The sequence below is a fragment of the Chenopodium quinoa genome, unplaced genomic scaffold, assembly GCF_001683475.1.
Source record: "Chenopodium quinoa cultivar QQ74 unplaced genomic scaffold, ASM168347v1, whole genome shotgun sequence".
Taxonomy (NCBI): domain Eukaryota; kingdom Viridiplantae; phylum Streptophyta; class Magnoliopsida; order Caryophyllales; family Amaranthaceae; genus Chenopodium; species Chenopodium quinoa.
Window position 1 is genome coordinate 9,694,899 of NW_018745024.1, and position 13,274 is coordinate 9,708,172.

General features: G+C 35.7%; 2 protein-coding genes across 2 annotated transcripts; one reads left to right on the top strand and one right to left on the bottom strand.

The window, feature by feature from the left end:
- Positions 1-1,856: 1,856 nt before the first annotated feature.
- LOC110708573 (E3 ubiquitin-protein ligase ATL15-like) lies at positions 1,857-3,427 on the top strand. The gene has a single exon (XM_021886741.1). It carries the CDS (start codon positions 2,183-2,185, stop codon positions 2,897-2,899), a length of 717 nt encoding a protein of 238 aa, XP_021742433.1. The 5' UTR covers positions 1,857-2,182; the 3' UTR covers positions 2,900-3,427.
- A 1,025-nt stretch (positions 3,428-4,452) lies between these two features.
- LOC110708919 lies at positions 4,453-4,968 on the bottom strand. The gene has a single exon (XM_021887145.1). It carries the CDS (start codon positions 4,966-4,968, stop codon positions 4,453-4,455), a length of 516 nt encoding a protein of 171 aa, XP_021742837.1.
- Positions 4,969-13,274: the final 8,306 nt, after the last annotated feature.

The window sequence follows — 13,274 nt, forward strand, 5'->3', positions numbered from 1 at the left end:
TCTTAGAATATCACTAAGATATATTATTATCCTAAATATAATATCATAATATCTATATGGAAAATATATCACAATAATATATTTTCCTATATTCCTAACACAATCTTACCACTAGACCAATTAGCTTAGCTTGATTGGTGGATTGGAGACATGGCGTTAGTAGTTTGTGTTACCAAATACGAATTGAAGTACGTACTTGGTATACATATCTTCTACCTTCTTCTCACTATATGATTTCTTATCTTCTTAATCTTCTTCCTTATTCCCCAATTTCTTCCTATCTTCAATTTTTCCTATATACAAGAAAGTTTGGGATCCACAAATTACTTCCAGATTGTCCACAAGCAAATTACTTTCAAGTTAATAAAATATCTGAAATTGGATGGCTTAGCTTCCTCTATAAATCTATAATATGTATTACTTCCTATATATATACAAGGCTTAACCAATTTAGTGACGGCTAAACCGTCTGACCATTCAATTGGCCTTTTAACAACAATTCAATTGTGGTATATTACCTCCGTTTTTTTAGTTGACACGTTTGGACTTTAGCACTATTCATACACCACCCTTTGACCATGTTTTGTGCTTCATATGTAATGAAAAATATAGACATGTGGGATCTTATTAGGTTCGTCACGTTATATATTTTCAAAATATCAACTTTTCATAATTTTTGCTTATTGATAATTAAAAATATTAATTATTGAATAAGTGCATTGATAAACGTGACTAAAGGAACGTGTCAACTAAAAAGAAACGGAGGAAATATATTTTACTAAGGTTTTGCTAAGATTACTATTATTGGCTTTATACTGTCGGTAAATACCTCTTATCTATCTTGTTGTGTACGTCTCATTCTCCCCAATCCCGGCTAATAAGTATTTTTTTTTTCTTCTCCAATTTCCCTTGAGAAATAATTTTAAAGCCCTCAACCATAATTTACTAGCTAGGGTTTAGCTTAGGTTGGAAATTAATGATTTCAATTTGAGAAAATAAATTTAATTAATTCACTAGTGACTCTAGATGGAATGAAGTCAATTAAAAGTGGAATATAGAAGGTGCAAGCTAAGTGAGATTTGGGGCCTGTTCATATTTACTGAACTGAACTAAACTGATTGGAGCTGAACTGAACTGAACTGATTGGAGCTGAACTGAACTGAACTGAACTAAACTAAGCTGAAATGAATATTTTATGAGAGAGGGAAATTAAGAGCTGAACTGAACTGAACTGAACTGATTGGAGCTGAACTGAACTGAACTGGACTGATTGGAGCTGAACTGAACTGATTGGGGTTGAACTGAACTGAACTGAAAATAAGTAAATATGAACAGGCCCTTGGTATGTAAATGTTGTTTTCAATCGCTTGAATCTTGACTTTTCCAATTAGAATAGTGAATTTAAGTACTCTGTTAATTTTTAACACTTTATTTAGTTGGAAATCAATTAATTTCTCCATAAAAACAAAAAAAAAAAATAACGAAAATCGTTTTACAAAATCATTAAATAAAATACTTCTAATAATTTTATTCAGAGTATTATTAGTTAGTTTTGTCTCTTCAAAGTAAATTTTTGTGCAAAATTTAAGCCACCAAAATGGATTTTACCTATATAGCACGACACTAAAATGGAAAATTTTCATCTATTAATAGTGTTAAACATCTTGAATTCATCATGCAAGTTTTCTTGTATTCCAATAAAACTAAAATGTTGCATATATTCCAATAAAACTAAGATCATCATGAATTATACGTGGTATATAATGTTGCATCGTATATAACCCTTATAAGTCAATTATCTGTTACTTGCAACTACCACTTTGTTTCATATAACAAGAAATTTCCAACCAACTACATAAATTATTATAGCCGTCAAACTATTCTCTTTTTTATTATTACAATTTTGTATTATTTTTTTTATTTTCATAAGTGTTATATTTTAATTTGAAACATTCTGCTTATGTTACCCTAATACGTCATGTAAACTCGTTCAACAAGCAAAACTAACGCGTAATGGCATAAGTTCATTATATTAATCGAAATTTGCAAATACTTAACAGCTAATTATATTAACATACATTATATATTTATATTACATCTTATCTAGAACGTAAATAGAAACTTTGGTCTATTCATTATATAACATCCAAAAGACAATAAATCTAATTAATTCGCTTAAGCAATGTGCAACAAAAATTGTTGTAATCATACACATCACGCATTAATATTCCTATTCATCCTTTGTCTCCTACTCTTGCTTAACGCCCAAAATCTCAACCTTTTCCACCCCAAATCAACGGATTCGACTAAGTCTTCATTGTCCACCACGGCCGGTGATGGCGGCGATGGCGGTCCATGCACGTCCGCCACCACCAAGATGGCCATGGCTTTTCTATCCGGTGCCTTATTTGCTCTATTTCTCATGATAGTCTCGAACAATATGGGGTTATCCTCTCCTAAACATAATGAGGATCATTTTCATGCGAGAGGGGCCCACTCTGGTGCTGGCCCCTCTCGCATGTCATACATGGAATCTATTGATGAGATTGATGATGAGGTGGTTGAAGGAGGTGGAGTTGGGATCGGATACAACTTGCTTAGGACGTTCCCGACGTTCGCCTACTCGGTGAGGCGGCCGCCGAAGATGGGCAAGGGATCACCCCTTTGTGTGATTTGTCAATATAAGTTTAGAGATGGAGAGTTGGTAAGATGTTTGCCTGAATGTGATCACATATTTCATCTTTCTTGTATTGATAAGTGGTTGACTTCTCATAAAACTTGCCCTTCTTGTCGTGATGATCTTGACATTATAGCTAATCATGGATCAACTTCAAATGGTATAACTTCTTCAATTGATTATTATGATTATTTCAATCAATATAATTTTTATCTAGGGTAGTATGTATCAGTTTTCGATTTTTGGTATCATTGCATGTGTACTTTGTAAATACATGTATTTGTTTTAGAATGATAAGACTTGACTTTAAAAATTGTTTGATCCAATCAAACTTCTGTGGGCTAATTTTCTACGAGAATGACAAGATTTGAATTTGTGACCTCAAATTCATCACAAGGTAGGATTCTAACCACCTACACCAAATTTAGTATTTTATGCTACAACTTTGTATAAAGTTAAAGATTTGCTTACATTATAGTATCATGTAATTAGCCTTAATTATTGAACGTTGAATGTATAAAGCATGGATAATAATGATCCCGAGTATTTTTTTTAGAAGGGTCATAGTTAGTGATATTTTGTAGTAAGGTTGTGCAAGAGTGGAGGTTAAAATATGTACATATGGTAACATTACTGGAGAAAAATTAGTTTTTATTATTGACTCTTGTTCAAACTGAATATTTACCCTTTATTTATGGAGTTAAACGTCGTTAATTATGTACTTGAGTTGACTTGACTTTTCGCTATTACTTTAAATTATTCGATCTGTAACTTGTATAATTAAGTACGTAGCAAATTAAAGCTAGCGGAATGATTCTTGTCAATGGTAGCGGAGTGTTAATGATTAATTTCGATTGGTTTTTGATTTGGTCTTATAAATGTGAACTGTACGTTGTAATTTGGTGTTTGAAACATTGTTGGTAATTTATTTCTTTATTGCTAAACAATAGGAGGATCTTTTATCAAAATGGCTAATGTGATAAAAGTATTTATCAAAACGACTAATTATAAATTTTATTTTTAAAACTAACTAGATAATTGATTAAGAAGGAAATTAGCTATTTCTTATTTTCCTTTGAACCGGTTTGGTTCATTTTATTATTATTTTTTTTATTTTGTTTAATTTTAATTTTAATTTAGGATTTTTTTTAAGTTGAAAAATTTAAGTCATATACAAATATACAGAGTAATTTTGATCACACAAAAAAAAAAAAAAAAACGCCTAGATTCTATCACAAAAATTTGAAATTGTAGTATTGTTCTATCAACAAATCGCAAATTTATACGACAATAACGGTTTTTAAGGTATTGTTCATCTTTACATGCCTCTTAATTGTATCTACTCTATGTTACTGTCGACTAATTTGAATATTTTTGAGTTTAATGTGTGTAATAAATCAAACTTACATATATTTATGTGATATATTTTGACTGACAATGAATATGTTCTTAGTTGATTTTTTTTAGATCAATTTTTTGAGTGAATTTTTTTTTTTTTAAAATATATTTTTATTTTGTGTAACTTTTAAAAAAAATGCTGATGTTTGCATCACTGAATAAAGTAGAGTCTCCTGAGAATTGTTACAAATATATTACGTTCAATGTTATTTTTCAAATTAATGGGATATTTTAAACTATGGCATTAGAATTTCCCAAAAAACTAAAAAACCAAGATAATAATATTAAATAAAATAAAAAACCCATAAAGTGAACCAAATTGGTTCAAAGAAAAATAAGAAATAATTTTTTTTTGAGAGAAAGTAACGGTGTATTAATCAATTAAAGGACAAAATGTCCGAGAGTACATAAGGTGAAATCTCCGGAGGACAATGATTCTCCCATACTTGTTCTACACCGCTAGGCAAGAGCTTGGCTAAGTGATGAGCAACAAAATTGCCATCTCTTCTAACATGACTCCAAGCTATTGAATTAAAACTAAGGCTTAAAGAAAGAAAATCTTCTAACACATTATCCAAATCAGAGAGAAAGACATCAGCTTTCGAAAGGCGATTTACAAGCCCCTGGCAATCGGTCTCCACTATAATATCATTGAATCCGTAAGCTTCCGCAAGCCTGGCTGCCATACACACGGCCTTCGCTTCAGCTATCTCTGGCGACCACCAAGCACGGACCCTTCTGGTCGCTGCCATAAGGACCTTCCCCTCACAATCTCTTGCGACCACACCCATCCCCACCCAGCCCTCAATAGCAAGGGATGCGTCCGCATTGATCTTAATTGCTCCAGCAGGGGGTGGTTTCCAGATCTTGCTGCTTCTCTTTGCTTTGGGCATATTTGAGGTGTAAATTTTCTTACTATATTGCCCAAACTCCTCTACCAATCTGCCAACTCTGGCCGCAAGTACCCCATTTGGTGTCCATGTGCCTTCGAAAACCTTCTTATTTCTGTCACCTCACACACACCAAGCCAAATAAGCAGCCCTCTGTTGTAGCTTTGCACTTGCGTTCTTCCAACTGAGCAATAATTCACAAGGATCCCCTACAGCTCTTGCACAGAGGGAGGAGCAGCCACAATCTTCCCAAAGCTCCTCAACTCGCACACACTCAAAAATAGCATGGAAGCCCGTCTCCACCTCTCCACACCACGGGCAGCAGGCTTCCTCAATCATGTGTCGCGCCATAAGGAGGCCTTTTGTGGGCAGAGTACCCGTACAAAACCTCCATAGAAATTGCCGCACCTTAGGTGATACTTCTAGGCTCCAAATAAAAACCCACACTTGATGAAAATCATCAAAATTGCAGCCCTTACCCAACATGTATGCATTCTTAGTCGAGTATAAACCATCTTTAGAGAAAGCCCATGTCAAAGCGTCCTTGGGTTCTCTCCAGCTCAATGGAAGTGCTAGAATGCACTTTTGATCTCTCGCGTTAAAGATACGAGAAATTAGCTCTACATTCCAATCCATACTCTCGAAATTTATCAGGTCGCACACTTGAGTAACATCACCACACTCGGCAGTAGTGATAAATCTGCCACATTCATCCGCCACCCACGGGTCCTTCCATATACTCACTTGAGTGCCTGTCCCTATTCTCCAAATAACACCTTCTTTCACCAACGATTTTTCGCTCCACACACTTTGCCACGAGTAGCTACCCGCATGCCCAAGTGAGGCTTCGAGAAAAGAGCAGTTTGGGTAGTACTTCCCCTTCATGACTTTGCTTAGGAGTGAATTCTCGTTGTGCACCAATCTCCACGTTTGACGACCCAAAAGGGCATCATTAAACACACTTAAATCTCTAAATCCCATACCTCCTAAGCCCTTAAGAGTACAGAGAGTACTCCAACTCCTCCAATGTGTCTTTCGACGAGTATCCGAACTACCCCAAAAAAATTGTGCCATAGCACTATTAATTTTCTTAATCACCGAGAAAGGGAACTTATAAACTCCCATAAGGTAAGTAGGGATAGCTTGTATTACAGATTTTAGGAGCACCTCTTTTCCGGCTCTAGAAAGGAGTTTTTCTTTTCATCCTTGTAACTTCTTCCAGATTCTATCAAGCAATGCCTCAAACACCACCCTTTTCGATCTCCCTGGAGAAGTTGGAATGCCAAGATACTTCTCATGCCTATCAACCTGCCGCATGCTCAAAATATTCATCAAATCTTCTCTCTGCTCTTGTTTAACACCTTTACTAAAAGACACCTCCGACTTTTCATAATTAATTTTCTGTCCGGATGCTGCTTCATATTTGTTGAGAATATCAACAATTTTTTCGCATTCCTGTCGGTTGGCTCTAGCAAAAAGTAGACTGTCGTCTGCAAAAAGAAGATGAGAAATTACAGGACCCCTGCGACTGGCTCTAGCTCCATGTAACTCTCCATTTATCACTTTATTCTTCAACATCAGAGATAAGGCATCGACAACTAAAATAAAGAGATAAGGGGATAGAGGATCCCCCTGCCTTAGACCCCTAGTAGGAGTCACATCACCACATACTCTTCCATTAACAATAAAAGAGTATTTCACCGAAGACACACAGTTCATGATCAAGTTCACCCATCTCCCATCAAAACCCATAGTGAGCAACAGTTTCTTCAAAAATCCCCATTCAACCTTGTCATAAGCTTTACTCATATCAAGCTTCAAAGCAATCGTTCCCTTTCTAGCCTTACTCCTCTTTTTCAGGTATGGAATAATTCCATAGAAATAAGCGCATTGTCAGTGATTAGTCTGCCCGGAACAAAAGCACTCTGATTTTCTGATACAACCCCCGACAAAATTAATTTCAACCTCATCACAATCACCTTCAAAACAAGCTTATACAGTACATTACACAGGCTTATGGGACGAAATTCCGAACAAGAAGTTGGAGACTTTATTTTAGGGATTAAAGCAATATTAGTTCTATTAACATGCTCAAGACTAGTACGACCATTTAGAACATTGCTAACAAAAGTAGTCACATCATCACCAACTATATGCCAAATTTTTTGATAAAAGATAGCATGCATACCATCTGGGCCCGGGGCCTTGCAAGGGTGCATTTGTTTTAGAGCATCGAGAATTTCAGCCTTTGTATACGGTTTTGACAAATCCAAATTTTGTTCCGGAGTGATAGAAATCGGCAAATACTGAAGCACTTCTTGGAGAGCCTCGGCAGAAGACCCATTGGTTTCAAACATATCTTTGTAATACTCAGTGATGACTTTCTCCACCTGCGACTCTTCGGTCTGCTATGTACTATTCGAATCAAATAATCCATGAATAGCATTTTTTGCCTTCCTTTGAGAGGCTTTGTGGTGGAAGTACTTCGTGTTTTGATCCCCATCTCGAATCTCAGCAACTCTCGACCTCAAGAACCAATGAGCTTCTTGCTTCTCATTTAATTCCTGAAGTTCTTTCTCCAATCTCACGCAAGACTCACAGTTGCTTTGAGAAATCGGCAATTGATGGGATGCTCTAAGTGTCGCCTGCTCTTTCTCCTCAATTTTCGTGCCAATATCATCGAACTTTTCTCGACTCCAAGACATTAATTTCTTCCCAACTGTCATCAATTTCATCATAATATCGGAACCCACTTCTTCCTCCCATGCGCATCTTATGGTAGCTTCACAGTTTGCATCCAACATCCAAGCAGTTTCAAATCTAAAATTCCTCTTCTTCTTTTTTCGCTTGCTTTGTTTCTCCAACCTCAGCAAAATAGGGGTGTGATCTGACTGCTTTTTTAGAAGATGCTCAACATATGCACACGGATAAAAGCGAGTCCAGGAAGAAGTGGCAAGATATCGATCAAGTCTTTCTCGAACCCGGGTAGCTATAGTCACACCCCTCTCCCAAGTCCACCATTGGCCTCTAAACCCCAAGTCCCTCAACTCACACACATCCAACATCTCTCGAAAGCCAGCCATCTCCCTCCTCTCCCTAACCGACCCCCCTTCCTTCTCCTCATAAGTAAGAATCTCATTAAAATCACCCCCAAAAATAATTGGAATTTGAGCTTCACCACATAAATGTTGAATGAGGCTCCAAGTTCGACATTTATTAGCAATCTCCGGCCACCCATAAATACCTACAAACCTCCATTTTTTCCCTTGCCTCTCCACGTCACCACATATATGATTTTGCGAGAACAACACAATAGAAAAATCCACCTTATCCGCATTCCAATACAAACACATACCTCCATACTTACCTACACTAGACACGCCAAAGGCATTGGAAAAACCAATCCTATCTTTTATTCCTTCTATTTCAGCTTTATTAATCATGGTTTCTGAAAGAAAAACCATGTCCGGGCCATGAAGATTGCTCCATTTCCGGAGCCTTCGAACTGACCAAGGGTTTCCCATCCCTTGGCAGTTCCAACATAGGAGACTCATTGGACCTGGCGGGGTTGGTCCTCGCCAACCTCCGCCATAATATCATCCTCGTAAGTGTTCAAAAACACCTTTGATCTCTTCTCCTCTATCTCATCTACTCCCACGCCTCCTGCCAGCAACTCCTCCACCCTTCTTTTTTGGTTTAAATCTATCCCTCCACTCCCCTGCTTTTTCTCTCCTTTCTCTATCCTCTTCCACGACTTCTTCCCAATTGGAGCAGTAGCAGCTTCTTTTGTAGAACTGAAGGAAAAAGGAGGCAAAGCAAGGTCTTTATCCTTCTCTATCTCCTATGGTCACAAGTCAATTACTTCCTGTCATCACCGGAGCTTCTTTTTCTCCACTAACCTTATTGATGGATGAAACAACTAAAGCATTCTCATGTTCCTGTTGCCCCTTATCACACATATCCCCTTCTCTTGTAATAAATAGTTTCCTTCTGCCTTTCAACGCCTGTGAAACCTCTTCAAGCTCCTTCGCATACCCTTTTCTAGGAGAGGCTCGAAGATACAAACCCCACCCTAACCGACTCTCCTTCTCTTCTTCTGTCACTGCCAAGCAGTCCTTTTCGGAGTGTCCTATGACTCCACAAGCAAAACAGAAATACGACAACCGCTCATACTTGTATTCCACCTTAACTTTGTTGCCTCCTCTGTCCTTCACCCATTGGTATCTGCGCAAGGGTTTTGATGTATCAATCAATACACGAACTCTTCTAAAGCGATTCAATCCCAAGAGATCATCCTCTATTTCCATCACTTCTCCAAGTCCAGCAATAAAGGTTTTAAGATAATTATTTGTTCTGCAATTAAAAGGCAATTTGCTAACCCTAATCCAGAACGGTGAGAATTTCAAATCAACCTGGTCCGGCTGTTCATCGCCACTTACTTCATTAAGAACAATTAAATGATTGTCCCAGCACCAAGGTCATCCCTTGAGAACCTTTTCTTTATCCTGCCAATGGAAAAACTGGAAACCATAAAGATTAGGGCTTAAAACCCTAACAATCATCCTCTCCTTAGGCGCCCAAACCTTCAACATCGTTCGTTTAAACGCCTCAATATTGTATGGTCTAGCAGTGCATAATCGTCCCACCAAGAGCAGAGCAAGGTTTTCTTCCGACTCTGTACTTTCAACGTTCCCTAAGTCAATTAAACTACCTTCCTCCTCTTCCAATCGTAAAGAGGAGCATTTTTCAATCAGTTCCTCCGCCATAACGCCGGAGATCAGCACGTTCGAGACAACGGAGGTCGTTCCTTTCTTGCGAGGAAGCGCAACCCTATCTTTCGAGGGAGATTACAAGTATTTCTAAACCCCGTTGATTATTCAATTTTTCATAAATAAGAAATAAATAATTTCCTTTCAAGTCAATATTTTAGCTAGTTTTGGAATTGAAATTTATGATTAGCATTTTTGTAAATACTTTTCTAAAATTAACCATTTTGGTAAAAGATCCACAATAGAAAGTATGCTATAATTAGAGCTGATCAAAAGTAACCTATTCAAATTTTGAACGAGTTTGAGTATTTATTTTACTCTTAATTTCGGACTTGGGCTAGCTTGACCCTTGAGTCTTTTAACACCCTAAAATCTTGATTTTAGTTATAATTGACCCGACTCAAAATTAGCATGAAGTATCATGTTTTGGTACGAATGTTTTGGCTAAAACTTGGGTCCAAAATGAGCTAACTATTTTTCCAAGACTCGAATCGGCCCATGACCAGGTCTAGCTTATGTGCTACCATTTACCAAGATGTATTTGGTCTTTTCCCTCACAAAAAGTAATACCACTTAGGCCCTTATTTGGTATAGAGGTAAGGATTATACCTCACAAAGTCACAATATCATAAAGGTTGCGAGATTAATTTTCACTACAAGTATGTTAGAAGTAGATATTCTCTTACTTTATGCCTCATGTAATGCTCTAGGTAAACATGGGCCCACTGATAGATATTTCCTTCTCTAGGCCTTAATCCGCAAGGATTTGCTTTAGTGCAACATATAAGTCGCGTACCAAACAATCCTTACTAGTTTGAGGTATCAAATCTCTATATAATTAAGGAAGAATTTTGTAGGGAATAATTTCAAGCCTTAATCCCACTAGCTTGAACCCCACCGTGATCATACACTAAAGTACGGTAGCGTCCAAAAGGGAAGAAGATAGAGCAAAAGAGTCGCCAACAAGTTTTTAAGGAACTTGTAAACCGTTCATAGGATGAAGGTTACACCCCTTAACGATCCAAGAGATCGTCAACTCCATAAGGTCATGAACCAAAATAGGGTTCGGGGATGATGGTACAAATCCAACCTAAAAGAGATTGAACCTGCCCTAACAATAGGCCTTTACTTTATTCTGCTCGTATTCATGTACGCTTTTTGACTAACATACAATCAATAGGATTAATCCTAAACCTGTTTAATCTATGTTGGTTGAATTTAATGCACAAACAAACTATTATTGGCGATCACTTGAATTATAATCAAAGTTAACCTAACAAGATTATTAATTATCTTATTAAGCGTGATTGCAAGTACCAATTCCCTTTAAACATGCAATAAAGGTGATCAAGCAATAACGATAAAATAATATGCATATCAAGCAACATAATAAATAATCAACATCATTAATAATAATAATAACAAAGTATAACAAATAATCATCATAATCATGTTAAAGCATAGCGAGATCCTAGGCATGATACTAACAAGATTAATAACAAATCCTAGCATGTCACTAAGCAATAAAAATCAAATCTTTAGCCCTAACATGATACTAACATGAATTAATATTAGGAAGAACATAGGAAGCATCATAACAATCATATTTAATATTAAAAATATCCTAGACATGATACTAGGAATATCATAATAACAATATAAACATGATTTCTACATCATAATATCAATTAAATCAATAAAGTACTTACTTTGATGCCTCGTACCTCTTTCTAATAACAAAATACACACGTTAGTAACTTCAAGGAAAATAATAATCAAAACAATTAAATTAAATAATTTAAATAGAGATTTGGGACCAAACCCTCATAAATTAAAACCTTTCACGTCTAGGGCGAAGGCAACTTCGAATATGGCTAGGTGTTTCTAGATCTAATGAATGCGGAATTATTTATTCGAGAAAAGGCTAGTTTAGAAAAGAGAGAGAGAAAGAATAATCAAGAAAATCTTGATGAGAGTTGGTTATTGAAAAAGGGGAGATATTACCTCTATTTATAGGAAAAAAGAGGGTCGAAGAATTAAGAAAAGAATCCAAATTCGAATCGAAATAAAACTCGTAGACAGCAGTTTTTGCGGATTTTGTTTTTATCATTTTGATCCAGGAATCGGAATATAAGATGAATAAGATGTCGTTGGAAAGATCTTGAAGTCTACTTTCTAACCCAATTGGAATCAGATTAAAATATGTTGTAGAATAAAAGATATGAACGAAATAGTGAGACGGTGTCAGTTTTGGATAGAGTTTGATATCTTATTCATATCTTTTCCGTTATAGCTCGGATTTATTATTATAATATATCATTAGAAAGATAATTTCAAGATCTATCCAACCATATAAAATGTGGATAAAAATATGAGGCACGAAAATAATATCTGACTGTCTTTGAACATGTTTAAATCCGAATAGAATTAGGACTTTAAAAAAGGAAAGTTTTATAAAAAAGGAAAGTTTATATTTAAATCAAATTCCTTAATCTTATCTTTTCAAAAAAGGATAATTAAGATATTTTAGAAACTTATAGAAGATTCTAATAAATCCTAATTAGTTTAGGAATAGGATTAAACCTTTGGACTCTCCTCATGATCATTGGGTCGTAGGTAAAATCCGGTTTGGGCCCAGTTTAGTATTTTGGCCATAACTTCCTCATTATCCATCGGAATTGGGCTTATAATATATCGTTGGAAAGGTCTTTGCAAGCCCCATCCAACTACACCATTATTGGACCCTTATCATGGACCAAACAAAACTGGAATGGACGTTTTCATAAAATAGAGTGGGTTTTCGAAAACAGAAAGAAAGAATTTTAACAAAAACTAACCGCAACACTAGACTTTTCACACTTTCACCTCATTCGATTATGGTTCGACGTGAAAGGTATTCATCACTGGGTTTGGTTTTGGGGAGACACAAATGGGTGTCTACAACTTTTTTGAGGGGATAATTAAGGAAGACTTTATTTTCCACAAATTCTAATGTCTTAATCATTCCACAACTTCCACAGCTTAATCGGATTGGAAATTGGAAATTTTATATTCAAGAATTCGAATACCAAACAAAGTACGGTAGGAACAAAACAGGTTTGGTCCAAAACCTGGGCTGGATCAATTTGGGCCTATTTTAGACTGTTTATTTTTCAAAAACTAACTGGTTTGAGCCATTTTTTCTGATATATACTCTTTGTTTTTTTTAATTGATATATTTTGACTTAAAACACTATTTAAATATTTTGCATTAAATTGTATGATTTATAGGTATGATAAAAAAAATAGTCACATAATCTTATTTGAATCGTCTTAATGTATATTATATTATTGTAATATTAATTATTTATAATAAGTTTTTCTTATCATTAATTAAAGATATTAATAGTTAAAATTGTGTATTAACAGAGGTGATAAAATAATCATGTAATTAAAAAAAAAACCAAAGAAGTTCAATTTTTTCAAGTTCATAACATATTGAAGAAATTAAATAAATCAATTTAGGAATTTTATTAGTTCACTACGGAGTAGAAGGACGAA